At 45.3% G+C, this 17,608-nt stretch overlaps 1 protein-coding gene across 2 annotated transcripts; it reads left to right on the top strand.

Annotated features, from left to right (window-relative positions):
• The first annotated feature begins 196 nt into the window (after positions 1 to 196).
• MAJIN (membrane anchored junction protein) lies at positions 197 to 17,116 on the top strand. 2 transcript variants are annotated; one of them, XM_030026199.2, is made up of 11 exons: positions 197 to 275; positions 742 to 866; positions 4,318 to 4,363; positions 5,643 to 5,718; positions 7,493 to 7,618; positions 8,559 to 8,590; positions 9,414 to 9,523; positions 11,895 to 11,949; positions 15,125 to 15,197; positions 15,599 to 15,743; positions 15,928 to 16,777. In XM_030026199.2, the coding sequence occupies exons 2-11, from the start codon at positions 766 to 768 to the stop codon at positions 16,130 to 16,132; spliced, it is 969 nt and encodes a 322-aa protein (XP_029882059.1). In that variant the 5' UTR covers positions 197 to 275; positions 742 to 765; the 3' UTR covers positions 16,133 to 16,777. The 2 variants fall into 2 exon arrangements, with proteins under 2 accessions (XP_029882059.1, XP_029882060.1); XM_030026200.2 differs by lacking the exon at positions 197 to 275 and having other exon boundaries at positions 617 to 866; positions 16,598 to 17,116.
• The last annotated feature ends 492 nt before the right edge of the window (positions 17,117 to 17,608 follow it).

A 17,608-nucleotide genomic window follows, 5' to 3' on the forward strand; every position in this document is an offset into this window, starting at 1 on the left:
CAGTGCAGAGCAGTGCGAGGCCGTGGGGAGCTGGAGCAGAGGGAGGGGGCGCTCGGGCCGGCCTCGGCTCCACTCGGGCCGGGCTCAGCTCGGCTCCGTTCGGCTCATCTCGTTTCGGCTGGGCTCGGCTCATCTCGTTTCGGCTCGGCTTGACTCGGCTCCCCTCGGCTCTGCTCCGGCCGCAGCCCCGGCCCGGCCCCGCCTGAGGCAAGGGCGGGCGACGGGCGCGGCGGGACCGGTGGCCCTGGCGGGGGCTCCTCCTCTTCCGTGGACCGGTGGGCTGCCCGGCGGTCGCCAGCGCCGGGGCAGCCGGGGGGCCTCGCAGGCAGGCAGCGGGGCTGAGGCGGCGGCAGCATCACCCCTCGCGGCAGGCCGGGGCGCCGGGTGCCGGCCTTCCCCCCACAGGCCTGGCCAGCCCCGGCCGCTCCCTGCCGCTCCCGGGGCTGCGGGGGCGGCAGGGGACGGCCTGCCGCTGGTGGCTGTCCGGCGGAGGCCGGCGGGCACCGGGGAGACGTGCGGCTCTGGAGAGAAAGGAGTTTCTGCCGGCTGTCTGTCCCCGCAGGGACCCGCAGCCGCCGGGGGTGTCCCTCACAGCCTGGCGTCGGTGGCGGGCTGCGACACAGTCCTGCCCGGGCGTTCTTGGCAGCCCCCGGGGCAAGAGGCCTGTCAAGCTTCATGGAGGTCGGCAGTGGCATTTCCAGAGCAGTAATGTCCCATTGACTCTCCTGCTTCCTTCCCTAGGCTGGCATTCCGGAAGAAAGGAAGATGTCGTTGAAACCATTTACCTGTCGGTTGCCTGAAACAAGGTTTCTTCATGCAGGCAGGCTTGTGTACAAATTTAAAATCCGTTATGGCAGCTTCAACAGGTAAGCATGTTAAAGCTACAACCTGCAGTTTGATGACTGCATGTAGCAGTGGGTTAATAGGAGACCCTAAATTCAGATTGTGAGGGCTGCTCTTTTCTTGTCTTCTTTCACTGACCGTGGAAGTGGACACTTCCAAGTGGCTACTCTCCTTGCACGGGCTGAGCATCAGCCTGAGAGAGTAATGTGAGCTGTAAAAACCTCTCCTGTTTCACTGCCATGTGTGGATTTCGTGCTTCAGTGGAAAAAGAGGCTGGTTTTACTGATGGTATTTTTAAATTTTGTAAGTGTTTAACTGAGAAGCTCTAGAGCCTTTGTAGTGGTTTAACCCCAGCCAGCAGCTAAGCCCTGCACAGCCGCGTGCTCACTGCCCCGCAGTGGAATGAGGGAGAGAATCGGAAGGGTAAAAGTCAGAAAACTCGTGGGTTGAGATAAAGATGGTCTAATAAGTAAAGCAAAAGCTGTGCATGTGAGCAAAGCAAAATCAGGAATTCATTCACTGCTTCCCATTGTCAGGCAGGCATTTAATCTCCAGGAAAGCAGGGCTTCATCATGCCTAACGGTTTCTTGGGAATGCGCTCCTTTCCTTCTTCTTCCCCCAGTTTTATTGCTAAGCATGATGTCCTATGGTCTGGAATATCCCTTGGGTCAGTTGGGGTCAGCTGTCCTAGCCTTGTCCCCCCCCCCCAAATTCTTGTGGACCCCCAGCCTACTCACTGGTGGGGCAGTGAGAGGAGCAGAGAAGGCCTTGATGCTGTGTAAGCACTGCTCACATCCCTGTGTTATCAACACTGTTTTCAGCAGAAATGCAAAACAGCCCCATCCAAGCTACTGTGGGGAAAATTAACTCTCACATTAATTAACCAGCACAGCCGTGGAGCTCTGTACTCAAAGTATGTACTTATTTCTTGGGCTGTCTGCTGTTAGCAATGTGCCTTTCGCTGGCCTGGCAATCTTGCGCTCAAGTGTGGATGTGGAAAGAGTCTTTGGAAACTCTCACTGGCTGTTGGCAGTAGTTGTTTGTTGTGCTCTTGGGATTTTTTCTCTCTCAAGGTTCCCTTTGCACTGCCACTCCTCTTTCAAATGTGTTTGTGACAAACCTGTCCTGTGGTTTTGAAACAGCACCATGCCTCTCCTGCAGGCAGAGGGGCTGAGCAGGACCTTTACGGTAACTGCTGCTCTCCGTTTCTAGAAGGCACTGTAGCAGCAAGCCTGAGAAATGAGAGTGAAGGGAGAGTGTTTTAGTCTGTGGTACTGCTGGCATGCAAGGCAGAGAAAGCAAAGCGGCCTTTGCGTGTGCAAGGGACAATGAATAGGAGGGTTGTGGGAGGTAACAGTTGTGTGGTAAGCCTCAAATGGGAAGTTTGAGTTAGTAGCCAGCAAAGTAACTAAAGCACAGGGTACTGAGTAGTCTGGTCAGCTGGGGAAGATGTAAAACAAGTGAAGAGGATGGTCCTTCAGAAGTGAAAAAGAGACTTTCCGTGAGGGTATTGCCCTGGAGGAATCTGCTTGTGTCTGCTAGTCAGGCACACAGAGATGATGGGCAAGTGCTTTTGCGAGTGGGCAAAATCTTGACCAGCTCACTCAAGGAGCTCTGGAGCCTTTAGTTTGAGAGGGGACTCAGAATCCTGGAGGCTGCAATCTATAATAATTCCAGAAGTTTGAGCTGCTCTGAAAAAGGAGCTGGAGCTGCTTGGGTTTAAGGGTGGTATTCCAAAGCAGGTGCTTATAGTTTGGGTCCTGCTGAAGGAGTGTTCTGTAGGGCTCAAACTTGGTCTGAAACTTATGAGTTGTTGCTGTCTCAGCCTCTGATAAGTAATTAATAATGATAGTATTAATAAGCCAAAGCAGTGACTCAGCATAATCTGGCTCCCTGTGTACATCCTTCAAGGCTGTGGTCATCATCAGACAGCAGTTCAAGGTTGATGCCCTCACAGGCTTTTGGAAAGTCATCTAAACTGTTGAGGTTAAGTCTCTTTTCAGGTGGTGGCACCCATGCAGAAACTAGGACTGAGATCCTTTTGAGCCAGGAAGTATCCCTGCATCAGAGAAAGAGAAAAGCATTGTGGCATCCTGAAAACCCTGTTTTCTTGCCAGTGAGGTTGCAGCAGGGATAAAATGCCTTAGGCAATGACTCAAGCCTCTGCCTAGAGAGTGGTTTTATGAGTGTGAGTGAATTTGCTTTTGCAATCAGATGTGCACAGGCATTGCCAGGGCCTGGATTTACTCTGGAAGTGACTGTTAGCTGCAGAAGAATTGAAGAGAATGTGCTATGAACACCATGCCAATATGCTTGAAATATTGTTCTTGTCTGTGACTAAGGTCTTTCCTTCAGTGTAATCCCTTTAGAAGGCACAGCCAGTAATGCGCATATGTTTCTGAACAGCCTGCAGGTGTTTGATCTCCTGATGGTAGAGCGTGCACTGCATTTGTTTGAGTTTGGCAGTCTGTCATTGCCCCTTGCTTTCTTCCATTCTTTCTACCCTCTTCTCCTCATCACTGCGGCAATGTCCCTTCCTGAATCGTGCTTTTGTGTCCCTGCTGATCCATGAAGACTTCATGACCACAGCGTAAGTCTTGGGTGGGTGATAATCTGTCCTTCTGCTGTGGCACACTGTGTAATTCCTTTCATTAACTTGTTCCGTATCAAGCAAGGAGAGAGCCTTTCTGAAGAGGAAGGAGAGTTCTCATCTCTGACCGAGTTCTGGCTGGGGCCCCTGAATGTGGAGGATATGAGAATGGGTGCCTGCCAAACCATATACCAGAGAATACTTGCATGCCATAATTCCTTACACTCCACCGTATTTCCTTATTTCCAAGTGACGTTTGTGCGACACTTGTTTGCTTTTTAATGGGTTCGGCTTTTCTTTGAGACCTCCTCTCTCCCTGTGCATTTTATTGTTGGCCGCTACCTAGCAGCAAACAACTTTTGAGAAGCTGGCTTACAAAAGATGTAGTTAGTAGTTGGGAACACAGTTTGATGCAGGCAGTACACAACTCCCAGCATCACAGGGCCTAGCTCCAATGCTGTGAAGGCCTGTTCTCTGCAGGTTTGCACCATGGAGGGGATTAAGAGACACATCCTGCTGGTTCCTTCTTTTAGTCCCTTGAGCACAATGACATTGCGATAGGCTGGAAGGGAGAGGTGCTGGTTTGAGGGCACCTTGTCAGAAAACCCAATCCTAAAGGTTGCTGAGAATCGACTGAAAGGATCTGATCTCTCATCCATTGAATCCTCAGACACACAAAATACAAATGGGCAGAAAAGTGAAAAGAAACAGTCGTTGTGGAATAAGGGATGTATTTTAAGAACAATAAATTGGGAATTCATCTGCCTGCTAAGTATTTTCTCTGTGCAATGGGAATGATGTTTTGTTGTTTAAACTCTTACAAGGAATGTAGCTCCATTACTTTTTGATTGGGGTGGGACTAACTCTCTCTGTTTGTTTTGCAGTGCTCTGGATCTCGACACCACTGAAAGTGCTGTCAAGGAGTTAGAGGTAGGAGATGAAGCAGGTCAATGGGACCTTAGCTGAATGTTAGGTTGAGCAAATCTTTTGTTCGTTATGGGACGGAGGACGTTTTGTCAAATGCAGGGTTTCAAGTGTGAGTAATGGGGAACTTCTCTGGAGAGTACGAGGGTGAAAAAAATTACGTAAATGAAAAATGTCATCAACAGGGAGCATTAGCGTAAGCGAGTAATGCTTTTATCAGAAATATTTCAAAGAAGCTACTGACTGTTAAAATTAGACAAATGAAAACTCCTGTTTGTCGAGCTAGTTGCACCCCGTCCCTTTCTGGTTCCTGTTCAGATTCGTTCTGCAGTAGCAGTTTCCCGTGGTTTCACTCTCGGCCCCAGACCTGACCACTGCTTTGAACTTCTCAGGCTTGACTAGCTCTCAAACCCTGCCAGTTTTTCAGGAGCTGTGGCAGTACTGGTGAGCTAGCTTGACAGCAGCTAATCTCGTGCTTAATTGCACGTGCTTTCCTCATAGCTGTGGAGCTGGGGGAGCCAGTGGATGTTCTTTTAATGACGCCATTACTTTGTGACCAAGCTTGGTGACAACTGATGAATTCTGTTCTTGTCATCTTCTTCCTGAGACAGGAGAAAGACCCTGCCTTTCCTGAGGAAATGAGACCAATATACTGCCTGCTTAAAAATGCTCCTGTTACTTAATTTTAAACAAATCTTCAGAGTACAGTAACAGTGTTGTAAATATCATAGAAGAAAATGTGCTGATTTTAATTGATGTGGAAAATTATTGGTTAATTTTTTTTCTTTTTCACTTTTGATTATATTGAAAGGTATTACTAGAAAAAGTTTCCCGTTTATAAAGCAGGAATTTGTTGGGGCTGAATTACAGTTCCTTTGTAACTGAATTGCGTCAATATTCAGAAAAAGGGGAATACGTTTATTTTTGCAACAGGTCAATACTACATGTGTTTTGCTGGCAAGAAGGAGGCTTCTTAAATGTAAAACTTCTTAAATTTAAAAGCACATCTCCAGTTTCCATAGCAATGCTTCTATGTTAATTCAAGATTAAGACATTGATTCACTTCAATTTCTGTGAATCTGTTAGGGCAGCGTGCTCTAAGGTGATGGGAAGGAGCAGGGGAAAGAAGGGGAGGAAGAAAAGCAAAATACCTAGAACCTGCTCTTCCACGATTCATGCAAACTGTAATGTTAATTTTTTTTAAAGCCTCAAAACTGTACTTGAGAGTGGAATTGTGGCTATATTGTTAATATTCTTCCTTCCTTTCTTGTTTTGGCCTCTCCAGGAAGCGATTCGAGTAATCCTTGGAAATCTTGATGATTTACGTCCATTTTCTACAGACCACTTCACTATCTTTCCGTGTATCCTTTCTTTCCTACTTGTAAATTAAAGATTCAATGACTTGCACCTGTTGGGCATTGCTTAATTCGACATTCATGTCTAGTAGTGTGCAGATCTTTAGCTGGAGTACAAATCCTTTGACCTTTGCAGTTTTACGTTAGCTGAAGATCCTTCTCAGTTGTTGCCTTCAGAGAACTGATGGGAAAAGAGTGTTTTGCAGTGTTTTTGGATGAACACCCCTGCGTTCCAAATCTGACTTAGCCAGAGAAAATGAACGTGTATATATAAAGTCTCAGGAAGCCCACGTAATGCGATTGCAAGCAAAGCTAGTGCATTGTTTCAGAAGGTTAATAAAATGTAAAACGCTCCTTACAGGCTCAGCAGCATTGGTCCACTAGTAGAGAAGACTGCAGTAGTTTTCTTGTAAGGTATATTAGGATTAAATATTATAGTTGCTTAGTGTGAAGGGTTAAGAAGAAGTTACTCTCCTGAGGCTGTTGTTGAAGAGAAAAGTAAGTTAGTTGAAGGAGAAGCCTTTTCAGTCCTAAGGTGTGTCAATTTGTGAATTGGATCAGGCCCTTTGGCATCACCTCCTATGATTCCAAGTGCCCAGGAGTAATGAACACCCACGTGTTTCCGCCTCCAAGGCATTCCCTTCCAGTCTTGGCAGACTGAATTATTGCCACCCCTCCTACTAGCAGGCAAGAACGAGGTCATCCTCTTTCTCTGTCAGAAGCTGGTACGTATGAGAGCAACTTATTCCTGTTACTGCCAGGAAGAGAGAGTAGCCCAGAGCATCGTCAGACAAAGCACCCAACCAAACGAAGCCTCATTGTTTGTTTGCTTCACTGAAGCACAGCCAGTTTTGCCTATGTGCTTGAGGAGGGTTTGATTCACGAACTTGTATTTCTAGAACTTGGAAGTCCATCCACCTGCTCAGCCAGCACCGGGCCCTGATGAGAACTGCAAGCTCAGAGGCCTGGCGTGATGAGTTGTCCTGCAATCTGTGTGTCGGCCTCCTTGCTGCAGCAAGATTAACCTCTTAGTTAATCACTAGCTGTGGGAGTCCTTGAAGCCAAACTCAAACGAGCAATTTCATCCCTTAAAGCAACTGATTGCGCCAGTGTTTCATCTAGGCAAAACTTGGGCTTCATCTCCACTCTTCAGGATGTTAGTTTCTGCTAGCAAATGGACTAAAAGTATTCGTGTTACCTGTTTCTTCCTGAGATCAGAGGCATGTAAGGAGACTGCTGTCTGGCGTCATCCATTCTTGCATGCATGTGCTCCTAGGTGTGCGAACTGCACCCACAGGAAGGAACATCTGTGACTCTGGTAGTTGTCATGTCAATTATCTGTTTTCCTCCCATTTTGAACTGTGAAGGGAATGTAATGATGCTACTCCTTATGAATCCTAGTCCTTTTCAGTTTTAAAAATAATTTTTAAAAGAATTACTTTTTAGTTAGGAAAGCTGATGAGGTTTTATTCACAGGGTTGGAAGAGCCTGTCATGTTGTTTCTTGTGGGAAGATGCCAGGACTGAAGCCAGATACAGTTAAGGAAACACAACGCTATTAATACAAGCGACTGATGGGAGAGTATCACCTGGATGAGTGTTTCTTGTAATGTGTTACTAGTGTTTTTTCACAAAGTTCATACCGACAGATTGTAGTTGCTCTCTTATGCATATATGTTCAGCGTGGTATGACTTTTGAAGCTTTACAAGAAGTCATTGTCAGGACTCCTGCTCCTTTGAAATGTTAGTGCTATGTTCTTAAGTCTTATCGTTGTTCTCAGATTTGAGTAAATGGGAGAGAGTATCGAAGATGAGATTCAAACATGAGAATGTCCACCTTGTGCCTTATCCCTACATTTGCACTATGTATCTAGAACTCAACTCATTTCAGCAAAGCGTATCTTGTGGTAAGTCACTATGGTTATGTTTGGATAATGTCTGGAAACATCTATGATCTGTGTCTTGCTTTTCCCTTTCCCTTCCTCTACTGTGTCTTTGAATTAGAGGGTGGAAAACTATATGTGGTATGGCTGTACCATGGATTTGAAATAGAGCGTAGCAATGTGTTCTCTTTTGTCCTGTATTGCTTTTTGAAAATTTCTGGAATTTCTCTTTGCCTTTTCACCCACTGCTGACTCTTCAGCTAGTATTTTTATGAAGCAACGCCCAGTGGCTCCCAACCTTCATTCTTGAATGTCAGTAGCTAGGCTGGAGCCAGCACATATATATGGAACACACGTTTTTCTTCCTTCTGCTTGACTACATTTGTTGACATTGAACTTCACACTCTTCGTTTCTATTTTCCTAAAGAAAGAATGCATTTGTTTTTCTAAATAATGATAGTAATAATGGTAATAATGTCTTTTGTATAATTAGCAAATGTTGTCACCTCCCTAGTGTCTCATCTTCCAGGTTTTCTATGAATTCCCTGAACAGCCTCAGGCCCCAGCTGAGACCTCTGTGGGACTCTGCGTTTAACCTCCTCTGTTGTGAAAACGGAGTGTTTTTTCTTACTATTTCCTGTTCTGATTATTTGTCCCTGGGAAAAGCTGCTGGTCTTTCTTGTGAGTGCTTAGTAGATATTCTGGTCTCCTTTATCAAATGGACAAGTAGTCCAAAGCAATTGTCCCCATCCCATTGGCGTGTGTTATTCATAGCCAGGAATTCTTAAAGAGCTGTATTTGCAGTTCTTCAGTTTCAAGATATTATATGCAAGTCCAGCATTGTTTCTAAGTAGTTTATCTTGTTCTCAGGAAGTGAGGTGCAATGCAAAAATGTACTTTAAAGTTGGTTAAAGAAAGTCCAGTCACCAGATATTCACCAGATTTTATAATACCTCTGTTACAGGTAAAGAAGTAAACAAGGGCAGTGATGAGCTTGTAAGTTGTGTGTGTGGTTGTGTTTTGTTTTGTTTTTTTTTTTTAAAGTTATATTCTAGATAGTCTGGTGAAGCAGAATACATATCTAGGCAATGCTATGGTTCTCCTGTTTCTGTGTGTCAGTCAGGCATTGTAAGGTGGGACTGAATTCTCACGTAGAACCATCCAAGTTGAGGGAAACCTTCCTGTCAATTCCAGCAGACTTTGAATGAAGTCCTGCCTCAGGTTGCGAGGGCCATGCTGGCTTCAATTAAATGTGTTTTCTGCAAGTCTGAGCTGAGCTGTCAAATGGTTTCTTCACCATGAGAGTCTGTATGAGGAATATTGCTGAATAATTAAGTAGTTTCCTAAGTGCTGTATGTGTCCTAAACAACAAAGTCAGGCTTCTTTGGAAAGTTGTTGTTTAGTGAGAGCTCAGGGTGGGTTTGTTTTCAATACGGGTAAGTGTCTGAAGATGGAGTGAATTAGTGAAGGTGTCCTGTCCAAATTCCCCCAAAGAAAATCCCACTTTCTCTGCTAGCATTACGTTCCTGCTAATTACATTCCTAGGCCCTCCTCTAAAAATGGAACAAATAGGATGTCCTGGGAAGCAGCAGTTCTTGTTTAAAACTGTTGAGCATAATTCTCTGGATGGCCTCTCAGTGCTTACCTTCTGTTTGAATAAGGCAGCTAATCTTTTATTCCTGAATCATTTTTTTTGGTTTTTGTTGTATAAGCATGGACAATGTTGCAAAATATGGATGTATATTAAGTCTGACTTTTGTTCTAAAATAGAAAAGTCAAAATCAAATTTTATCAATACCAACTTTGCAATTTTTTGAAGGTCAAGAGAAGAAATGAAGTGTCAGAAAGTGCTGCAGTGGAAGAAACGGTGAAGAGGAGAACAGTGGAAGTTGGAGCAGAGGCCTCACACTCACAGTCAGGTATGGACAGGTCAGTTGACTACAAAACAGTCTTCCGGGGCACATATCAATGTTTTTGATGTCTCTTGTACCTTCCTCATATTTCATTCCTGTGTAACCCTTTGGCCCATTTGTCTTCTTCCTTCTCTTCCATAGGTGACAGAATCTAAGCAGCATTGTCCATGTTTGGAGAAAAGTTGTCCTGTGCTTTCAGGTTCCCATGCCATTAACTAGAGCTCTTACTGTCTAAATCCTTTATGTTAACGTTACCTGTAGAATCACAGCGGGATGAGAACTGGGCAGCTCAACAAAGCAGTGCACTGGCTTGCACACCTGAGGCAGGGATGACAAGGGAAGAACTGGGAACAGTTTTCTAGCTGCCTCCCAGCTTGTTCCTCTGAGTCGGCTGATGACTGCTACCTCTTGGCTTGCGGCTGAGATCTCTATCTGTGGCTTTCACAGAATCATTGAGGTTTTCGGGACCTTTGATATCATCGAGTCCAACCCCTCCTGCTCAAGCAGGGTCACCCAGAGCAGGTTGCCTAGGACGTGTCCCCTCAGGTTTTGAGTGGACTCCAAGGGTGGAGATGCCACAACTTCTGTGGGCAACTGTTTGCAGTGCTTGACCACAGTTACACTCAGAAAGTTTTTCCTTGTGTTCCGCTTTAATTTCATGTTTTGCAGTTTGTGCCCTTTGCCTCTTGTCCTGCCAGAAGGTGCTGCTGAGGAGAGCCCATCTCCCTCTTCTTCATTCCCTCCCATCAGGTATACATTGATAAGAGCCCCCTGAGACTTCTCCAGGCTGAACTGTCCCAGATCTCCCAGCCTCTCCACAAGAGAAAGTGCTCCAGTCCCTTCATCATCTTCTTGGCCCTTTGCTGGGCTCACCCCAGTGAGTCCTAGTCTTGTCCTGGGGAGCCCAGTCTGGACAGAGCACACAGACTGGCCTCAGCAGCCCTGAGCAGAGGGGAAGGATCACCTCCCTCGAGCTGCTGGCAAAACTCTTCCTAACGCAGCTCAGAGTGTTTGGCCACCTTCAGCGTGAGGGTGCAATGCTGGATCATGGTGGCTAATTTCAAGCTTAGTTCTTGACTACCTTTCAGAGGCAGGCTGTTATTTTTTATAGTCTAGCAGGCTTCTTTCTTTCATGGAGTGTAGCTTTTAAAAACAGAAGATTCATGTCTGTTCTTAATATTCACAAGTACGTGGCAGAGAGTCCCAGATCCAGCGTTGTGGTCGGAAGTGTTTATGCTCACCTTTCCCCTTCCATGGCGACGTACAGACCATGTCAAATCATATCCCTTGTTGCCTTATATTCTACCCAATTCCCAAATGTATTTCAGGCAGAGATTATAATGGGAGAAGTCTGAAGCCAGTTCTTTTCCTGCTCATACAAATGTAGTCCTTTCATTCCCCACCCCGCCCCCCCATCAGTTTCTAGTCACAATAAAACTGCTGGACATGAGTGAAGAATGAGACCAGGATCCAGAATGCTTTCTAATCTCTTTTAGCCAAGGCGTGATTTGTAGATTCATAAGATACAAGGCCAGAAAGGGCTATTTCATGGCACTGTCTGGCAGTTCTCTCTTAGTCCTGTGTCTTGCCCCAGCAGATACGCTATTCCAGAAAAGATTAAAAAAATTAATGAGTCTAAAGTGTATTCTTGATTTCAAAATTAAACTGGTCAGGCATCAACTTCAAGCCTTCTGTCATTTTTCTGATTACTCTCTGTTAGACTGAAGAGCTGAGAATTCAGTCTAAGCATTCCCCCACCCTCGGAAGGAGTTTGCCTACTGTAGTCAGACCACTTCTGATCTTTTTTTTCTTTTTGGACAAGCTCTTTTGCTCATAAGCTCTCATGGGGCATTTGGACTTCGGTTTTCTTGGGGTGCTATTGAGTGTTGAGCTGTCAGAATCTCCAGGTGATGCTGATCAGCTCCAAGAGCACTATTTTGTGTGTGAAGCCAGGACTCTTTTTCCCCACGTGCATCACTTTGTACCTCTGTACCTTTTTATTGCTCCACGACTGAGTCTTGTAAGATCTTTCTGTGGTTCTTTGCTACCTGCCCTTCTCTTGTGTCAGTAATCTTGTAGGATTTGCAAGCTTTCTCACCTCGCTGCTCATCCGCCTTTCCCTGTCACGTCACGCTGTTTTTCTCCTTAACTGCTTGTTGGGCTTACTAGAAAAGGAGAAAGCCTAATACTGGAATGAGTGCCTATTTTCATTTTTTAAATGAGACTTTGAAACATGAGTACAAATACAGATTAAGGGTATCTATCTTGTTGGCTAGAGGTAATAAAACCTTAATTTCTAATGAAATACTTGAGTAGCCATTTACAAGATTGCTTCCTTTTTGTGACTTTTTGTAAACTCAGTTCTTACCTGTTTGACTTATTTTTAGAACTGGAGCCGAGTGTGTTCGCCATACAAGTAAAGCAGAGCATGGATTTGAAATGGTAAGCTACAGAATATTCAAGAAGAGACAACAGCATCTGTTTAGTCCTAGATTCTTAAAGTGGCAAGCATAAAAATGCCTTCAGGTAACTTTTTTTCCTTTTTCACCTGCATCACCTGCATGGAGACATTTGTGATTCCTGCTTATCAAACTTAGCCACGGGATGAGTTTTACCAGGAGCCAACACAGGCTTTTCTGACTGTGAAGCTACAAACTCTAGGGGTGAGCTTAGCCTCTCGGAGCTGAACCTGAAGGATGCCCTGCCTTGTCTTCAAGAGACTCCAGTCCTCTTTTACCTCAGATGCCCCTTTGTGAAGAACTCCATGAAGGGCCAACAGTGGGTGCTGACACCTTGACACTGGCTTTGCTGCGAGTACTTGCCACTCCCCACCAGTGTCCTCTCTCTGTGTAGATGGCCTTGCAAGCATCTCCCTCTTCTTGAAACAGTGTCATGCCTTTTCTCGCTATGTCATCAGAAGGCAGATTTACGACAGGATTGTTTCAGAGGGATTGGCAGTTGCTTTCTAAACCCACTGTTCTCCAGAGACCTTGTCAGGAGGGTGAGATTCTTTCTTTTTTAGCCCACAGGCTAAACGGCTGCTTTGACAGAGCTGCTGTTAGGCACACCCTTTAGTTAAGAGGGTCTTCCCTCACCCCCCTGTTCTCCTCCTCCTGTCTGTTGCCCATCCTCCCAAATGTCCCAGTGCATTTCATCCATTTCCTGGATCCTGATAGCCATTCTGCATTTAGTTCAAATCCCTGCCACACTATTGCCTTCTGGGCCGCCTTCCTTCTCTAGCTCTTTGGAGAGAGTCTTTTCCGAGGAGGCAAGCTCATTCCTCTTGGGGTTGTCCAGAAAGGAAGTTGCCCAGTGGTATAAAAGGAACAGCTTCTTCTCCCACTGTTCCTTGGGAGGTGAACAGTTGCATCAGATGCCCAGATTTCTGTGTGTTTCTGCATGATGACATGCTGCCCCCGTTTCAGAAACCTTTTGGACCTCTCCACAACTGGTTGAGCTTTACGGAAATGTTGTCTGTGGGCTTGCTGCCTGGTGGCCAGGTCATACTGCCTGCTTGCTCCTGTAGAACTGGTTTCAAAGGGCCAATCTCAGCATAATTGCTCTGCAGGGATCCCCTGCATATACAGTGGCCTGCAATTTCAGGTGCTGCTAGTTGCATGGTTACCTTCAGCCTGCACAGGTAAACTCCTGTATTGAAACAGCCCTCGCCTTGTTGTAAGCCCAAAACTTTCTTTCAGAAGAGGGGTTTTTGACAGGTTTGTTGGATTTTCAAGATAGGAAGGAGACTGCCTGGTAACTCCTCAGGAGCATTCAGTACAGAAGAACTTCTCTAAAACAAGCAGGCTGCAGTCTCCAAAACCTGTATCCCTTTTTTTTCCCCTCAGCTTACCTTTGCAGGATTAGTGACAGGTCTCTCTACACATGCCCTTTCTGGCTTCTTTCCTCAGGTGCTCCAAACACTGTTTGGGATAAGGTCATCCTCTGAAATGCTTTTTTTATTCCCGCTTTGCTATAATCGCTGTCCCCAGAATGCCTCCGCTCCTTGTACAGTGGCTGAATTTCCCAAACATTAGGGTCCTTGGAAGCTGGAGCTCCGGGTTAGCATGTTGGACCCTGAGAAATGATGTGGTAGGTGGCAGACATCACCGTAACCTCCTGTTGTTAACTGATGTGGGAGGACATGTCCTGAGCTCTTTCCAGGTAAACTGGAACTATGATGAATGAATCATCAACTTAGCAAATACCAGTTCAGGTGAGAACCTTCTCCAGAAGAGATGCTTGTGCCACCATGACTCGTACCTGCAATTTTCACTAGTCAGGGCACTGTTACACTGAGGGGAGCTCCAGACACAAACTGGTGTCTTTATGAATACCAGACCAGGTGTCAGGAGCACAACATGAAATCCTGGGCAGATGACCTCTCCCTTATGTGCATTTTTAGGAGATAAGAGCCAGGTGCTTCTGTGACATGCTTTCCATTTGGTTTGATTGCCATTTTTTTTCTTTTGGTATTCAGGATGAGAAGAAAGATCAGGTTTAGGAAAAAACATCTCAGTAGCTCCTGTACTTTCTCAGGATTCTTCTGATCATTCCTCCAGGGCTCTTGTTCAGTTTATCAGCAGTGTATGAATTCAGATCCAAATCCAGCTGGTGTTTTAGAGTGCATCTCGAAAAGGGAACGGTCTCATTAAAACATGGAGGAAATCTGTCTGATTAGTACACGTAGGACTGACTTTACAGCATCAGCACTCGATTCAAAAGGAGGAGCATGGAAGTGCTGCAGTCAGATGGCTGTTAAATAGATTGCATTTTCAGCTCTCCTCCAAATGCCTTCCAGGCCTGCGATTTTGACAGTAGGCTGTCTGGTCAGGATGACTGGAGTCGAGCCTATGCATCTTTCGGCTTACCAAGAGCACCAGTAGAAGTCCAAGGAAGAAAGGAAGAAAGAGAACTGAGAGCCGCTCAGCCTGTCACTGCAGATAATTTTCGTAACTTAGTTAATGCTGTAAGACTAAGCTGCAAAGATCTCTGGCCATCTGAAGTTTGGAATTTCACATGAACCTGAGCTTAGTGCAAGAGAAGCACCATCGGGGAGTGGATCTATTCTTCTCTGATCTTATGTCTGTGACAAAGTTGTTTTACGGTCTCCTAAAGAAGCTTACATGGTGATTTTGTTGTTTGTGGTCCTTTGTATTGCTGATAGCCTTGCTAATAGGTATTCCTGGCTCACCTCTTGCTTCTGGCACTTTTCACTTTTGTCCCTCCCCTGTTACTCTGCTTCCTATGACTGTGTCTTAGCAGGGCTGATGTCTAGGGACCTGTATTGTCCAGCAGCTGTTATTTCCCACAGCACCTCTGTTGATGTTTTTTAAAATCTCTGTGCCATAGCTGCTGTTACTCTTTCACTTTCTGCTATATTAAAGTCTACACAATGAATTACTGCTTTATGTTAGGCCTGGGAATGTCCTGAGGAGGGAGGGGTAGAAAGATATTGGTGAAGAAAGCCCTCATAGTAGCAGGAAAGAAAATAAAATCACAGAACAAGAGAGTAGACCTTGCCTTTTAGTTCTTCAAGCAAGCAAGCAAAGAAACAAAAATCTCCTGTAGAACAGAATTTTACATTGTGTGACAGTTCTTGGGTTCCTTTTCCTTTCAGAATTACTCCAAAGAAAATGAGCGTGAGTTTAGTCCAGCATCCCTTACTGTGGGCAGTAACCAAATGAGTTTGTGTAAGTAAGGAATTCCTGGTTTGCTTCATTCAGATTAGTCGTGTGAAATCAAAAGCTGCAAGGATGACATTGGTATTAGTTTTCCTTTAAAAATGGTGTTTGGTATTTTCCAGCACGTGAGACTAGGAATTAGAACCACCATAGAGCGGTAGGTCAGCAATGATTTTGGCTATAAGCAAATCCCACCCATAGAGCCAGGCTATGTAGCTCTTTCAGAGCTGGGCTGCAGGAGGGGAGCCTACCTCCAAACCAGTCTGCATTGTGATTGCTTTGAAAGCTCCCAGGTGTCACGTCAGTCAAGAGCCTGGACCCACCTCTCAGTTTCAGGGCCTGCCGTTGGGTCTGCAGGGAGTGTGGAGAGAGCAAGCTTGTGTTTTTGTTCTTGCTGCTGTTTCTTACAGGGGGACGTGTGGGATCTAACCTTGAACAAAGAACAGGAACCGGTCAGGCTGAGGGTGCGGTGCAGCTACTGCAGCAAATGGACCAAATGATAAACAAACGAAACGTGGAGTCAGGAGGAAGAGGTCTCTCCAGGTTCTGGAGAAGGTACTAATACTGCAGCTATGAGCAGTCCTGGCTCTGTCCGAGCCTGTGTCAGAGCCTGTGCCTGATTCTGGCAGTTCAGGTGATTCTGCATTCTCTTGAAGAATGGGTACCTCTTTTCTGTGGTTAAACCAAAGTCTGCCAAGGCAAAGGAGCATTCAGGGATGTCCTTTTGTCTTGCGGTAAGGTGCAACATTCCCAGGAAATGTTCCTCTTCTGAGCTGTTTTTGGGGCAAAAACTCCTCACGGGAGGGTTACTGACCTCAGTCACAGCCCTCATAGGATGTGGCTTTTATCAGCTGAGGAGTGCCATCTCCAGCCCGATTTTTAAAGGCCTTAAACGCTCCCCCTTCTTGCAGGGCCTTCCTGGGAGGGACCTTCAGTCCCATTAAGGTAAGTATGGCCTTTATTTGGCCGCTTAGCAACTGTGGCCTTTGTAACTTTGACTCCCAAAGACACCATTTTAAACCAACATGAAAGTAACCATGCCAACAGTTGCTGGACATTGCTGACTAAACTAGTGCTCTAAAGCTGTTGAAGCTGTATGCCGCAAGAGTGGTCTATTCGCTGCACAGCACGTGTTGAACATAGGCAGTAACTGTTTCTTTGATAGGTGGGTTGGTTTTGGAAGCAATGAAACTCCTTGTAAATCATAATGTGTGCTAGTCTCCTTAACTATTGAGACTAGACCGTTATGGCACAGGTTGTTCTTTGTTTCCTCTACTTTTTCAGTCTTGCTCTATTATTTTGTGCTGGACTTGTGTCTTTCTGGTGGACAGAAATTACCTTGTTGTTAGAATTCTCAGAGAAGTACTTTAAGTATAATGTGGGGTTTTTTGTTGTTGTTGTTTCCTCAGCATAATCTTCTCACCACTACAGCATCTCTTTGGTGGGAAGAACTGACCTGGAAGCACTAATGGTTGTGGAAAGGTAAACTTGTAGCATGAATATCGAGTTGTATTGTTTCTTTTGTAATTCAGCTTTTCACATTGCTTGTCTCCACTATTAATGCTTTAAATTAAATTCTACTTTGTTTACATTTTCAAATTAATGTACTGAAGATGTCAGGTTAGAATGTCTTTTTCTTCACAACCTAGAGTTTTTGGAAAAAGAGCAACAAGCTTTAAGATTTTGATTCTTGAGTGTCATAAATTGGGAATTTTACATTTAAAAATCATTATATGAGACTCTAATAAAACAAGCATTAGCTTGGAATCATGTGGGTTTTTAATCAGTCTTAACCTAGCAGAAAACACTCCTTCCCTCCAAGAAGTAGAGGTTTCTAGTATTGAATGGACTCCTGCACTATGCTTCACAGCATTAAAAAGGTCAAAATTGGTGAAAATATTTTGGATTAGATTTTTATCACTCCGCTACAAGTTGTGTAGTTATTTATGCCTTCAACAGGTAGTGGGAGGAGGCTGGGAGTTAAGATTTCAGACATGCCTAGGGCATGCTCAGGCAGCTTTTTGACATCACGCTAGTGCATTTACAATAAACCATCATTCTTCAGCCATCTCCTGAGCTGAGGCACTGTCAGCACGTACATGCACAATGCTGGTCTAACACATAACACTGTGTTACTGGTTGTTACTTTAGCAGTAGCGGCGCACAGCCATCTGACTGCATCTCAGGGGTAACATGTCTGGCAGAATGAGGCGATGCTGTAAGCGAGTCAGATAATGCAACACGGGGTCTGTTTGGCTTGTTCCCACCCTGGTGCAGATTATCCACCCTACATACTGCTGTATTCATTCCAGGACTCTCATCAGCAGTGAAAGAATGTTTTCCCTCCAAGAAGAAATGGAGCTGAGAAACTGGTTCCATTTATGCCGTTCTCCTTAGTCCTGTCCCACAAACTGTGGTAA

Source organism: Aquila chrysaetos, chromosome 9 (genome assembly GCF_900496995.4).
Source record: "Aquila chrysaetos chrysaetos chromosome 9, bAquChr1.4, whole genome shotgun sequence".
NCBI classification, from domain to species: Eukaryota; Metazoa; Chordata; class Aves; order Accipitriformes; family Accipitridae; genus Aquila; species Aquila chrysaetos.

What these genes read in the sequence shown, in the direction of transcription:
- MAJIN (XM_030026199.2), top strand. Translation starts at nt 766, where the DNA reads ATGTCGTTGAAACCATTTACCTGTCGGTTGCCTGAAACAAGGTTTCTT. An exon ending in TCAGCAAAGCGTATCTTGTG is followed by an intron (nt 7,619 to 8,558) that starts GTAAGTCACTAT and finishes CCTCTGTTACAG; the next exon opens with GTAAAGAAGTAAACAAGGGC. An exon ending in CAGAGCATGGATTTGAAATG is followed by an intron (nt 11,950 to 15,124) that starts GTAAGCTACAGA and finishes TTTTCCTTTCAG; the next exon opens with AATTACTCCAAAGAAAATGA.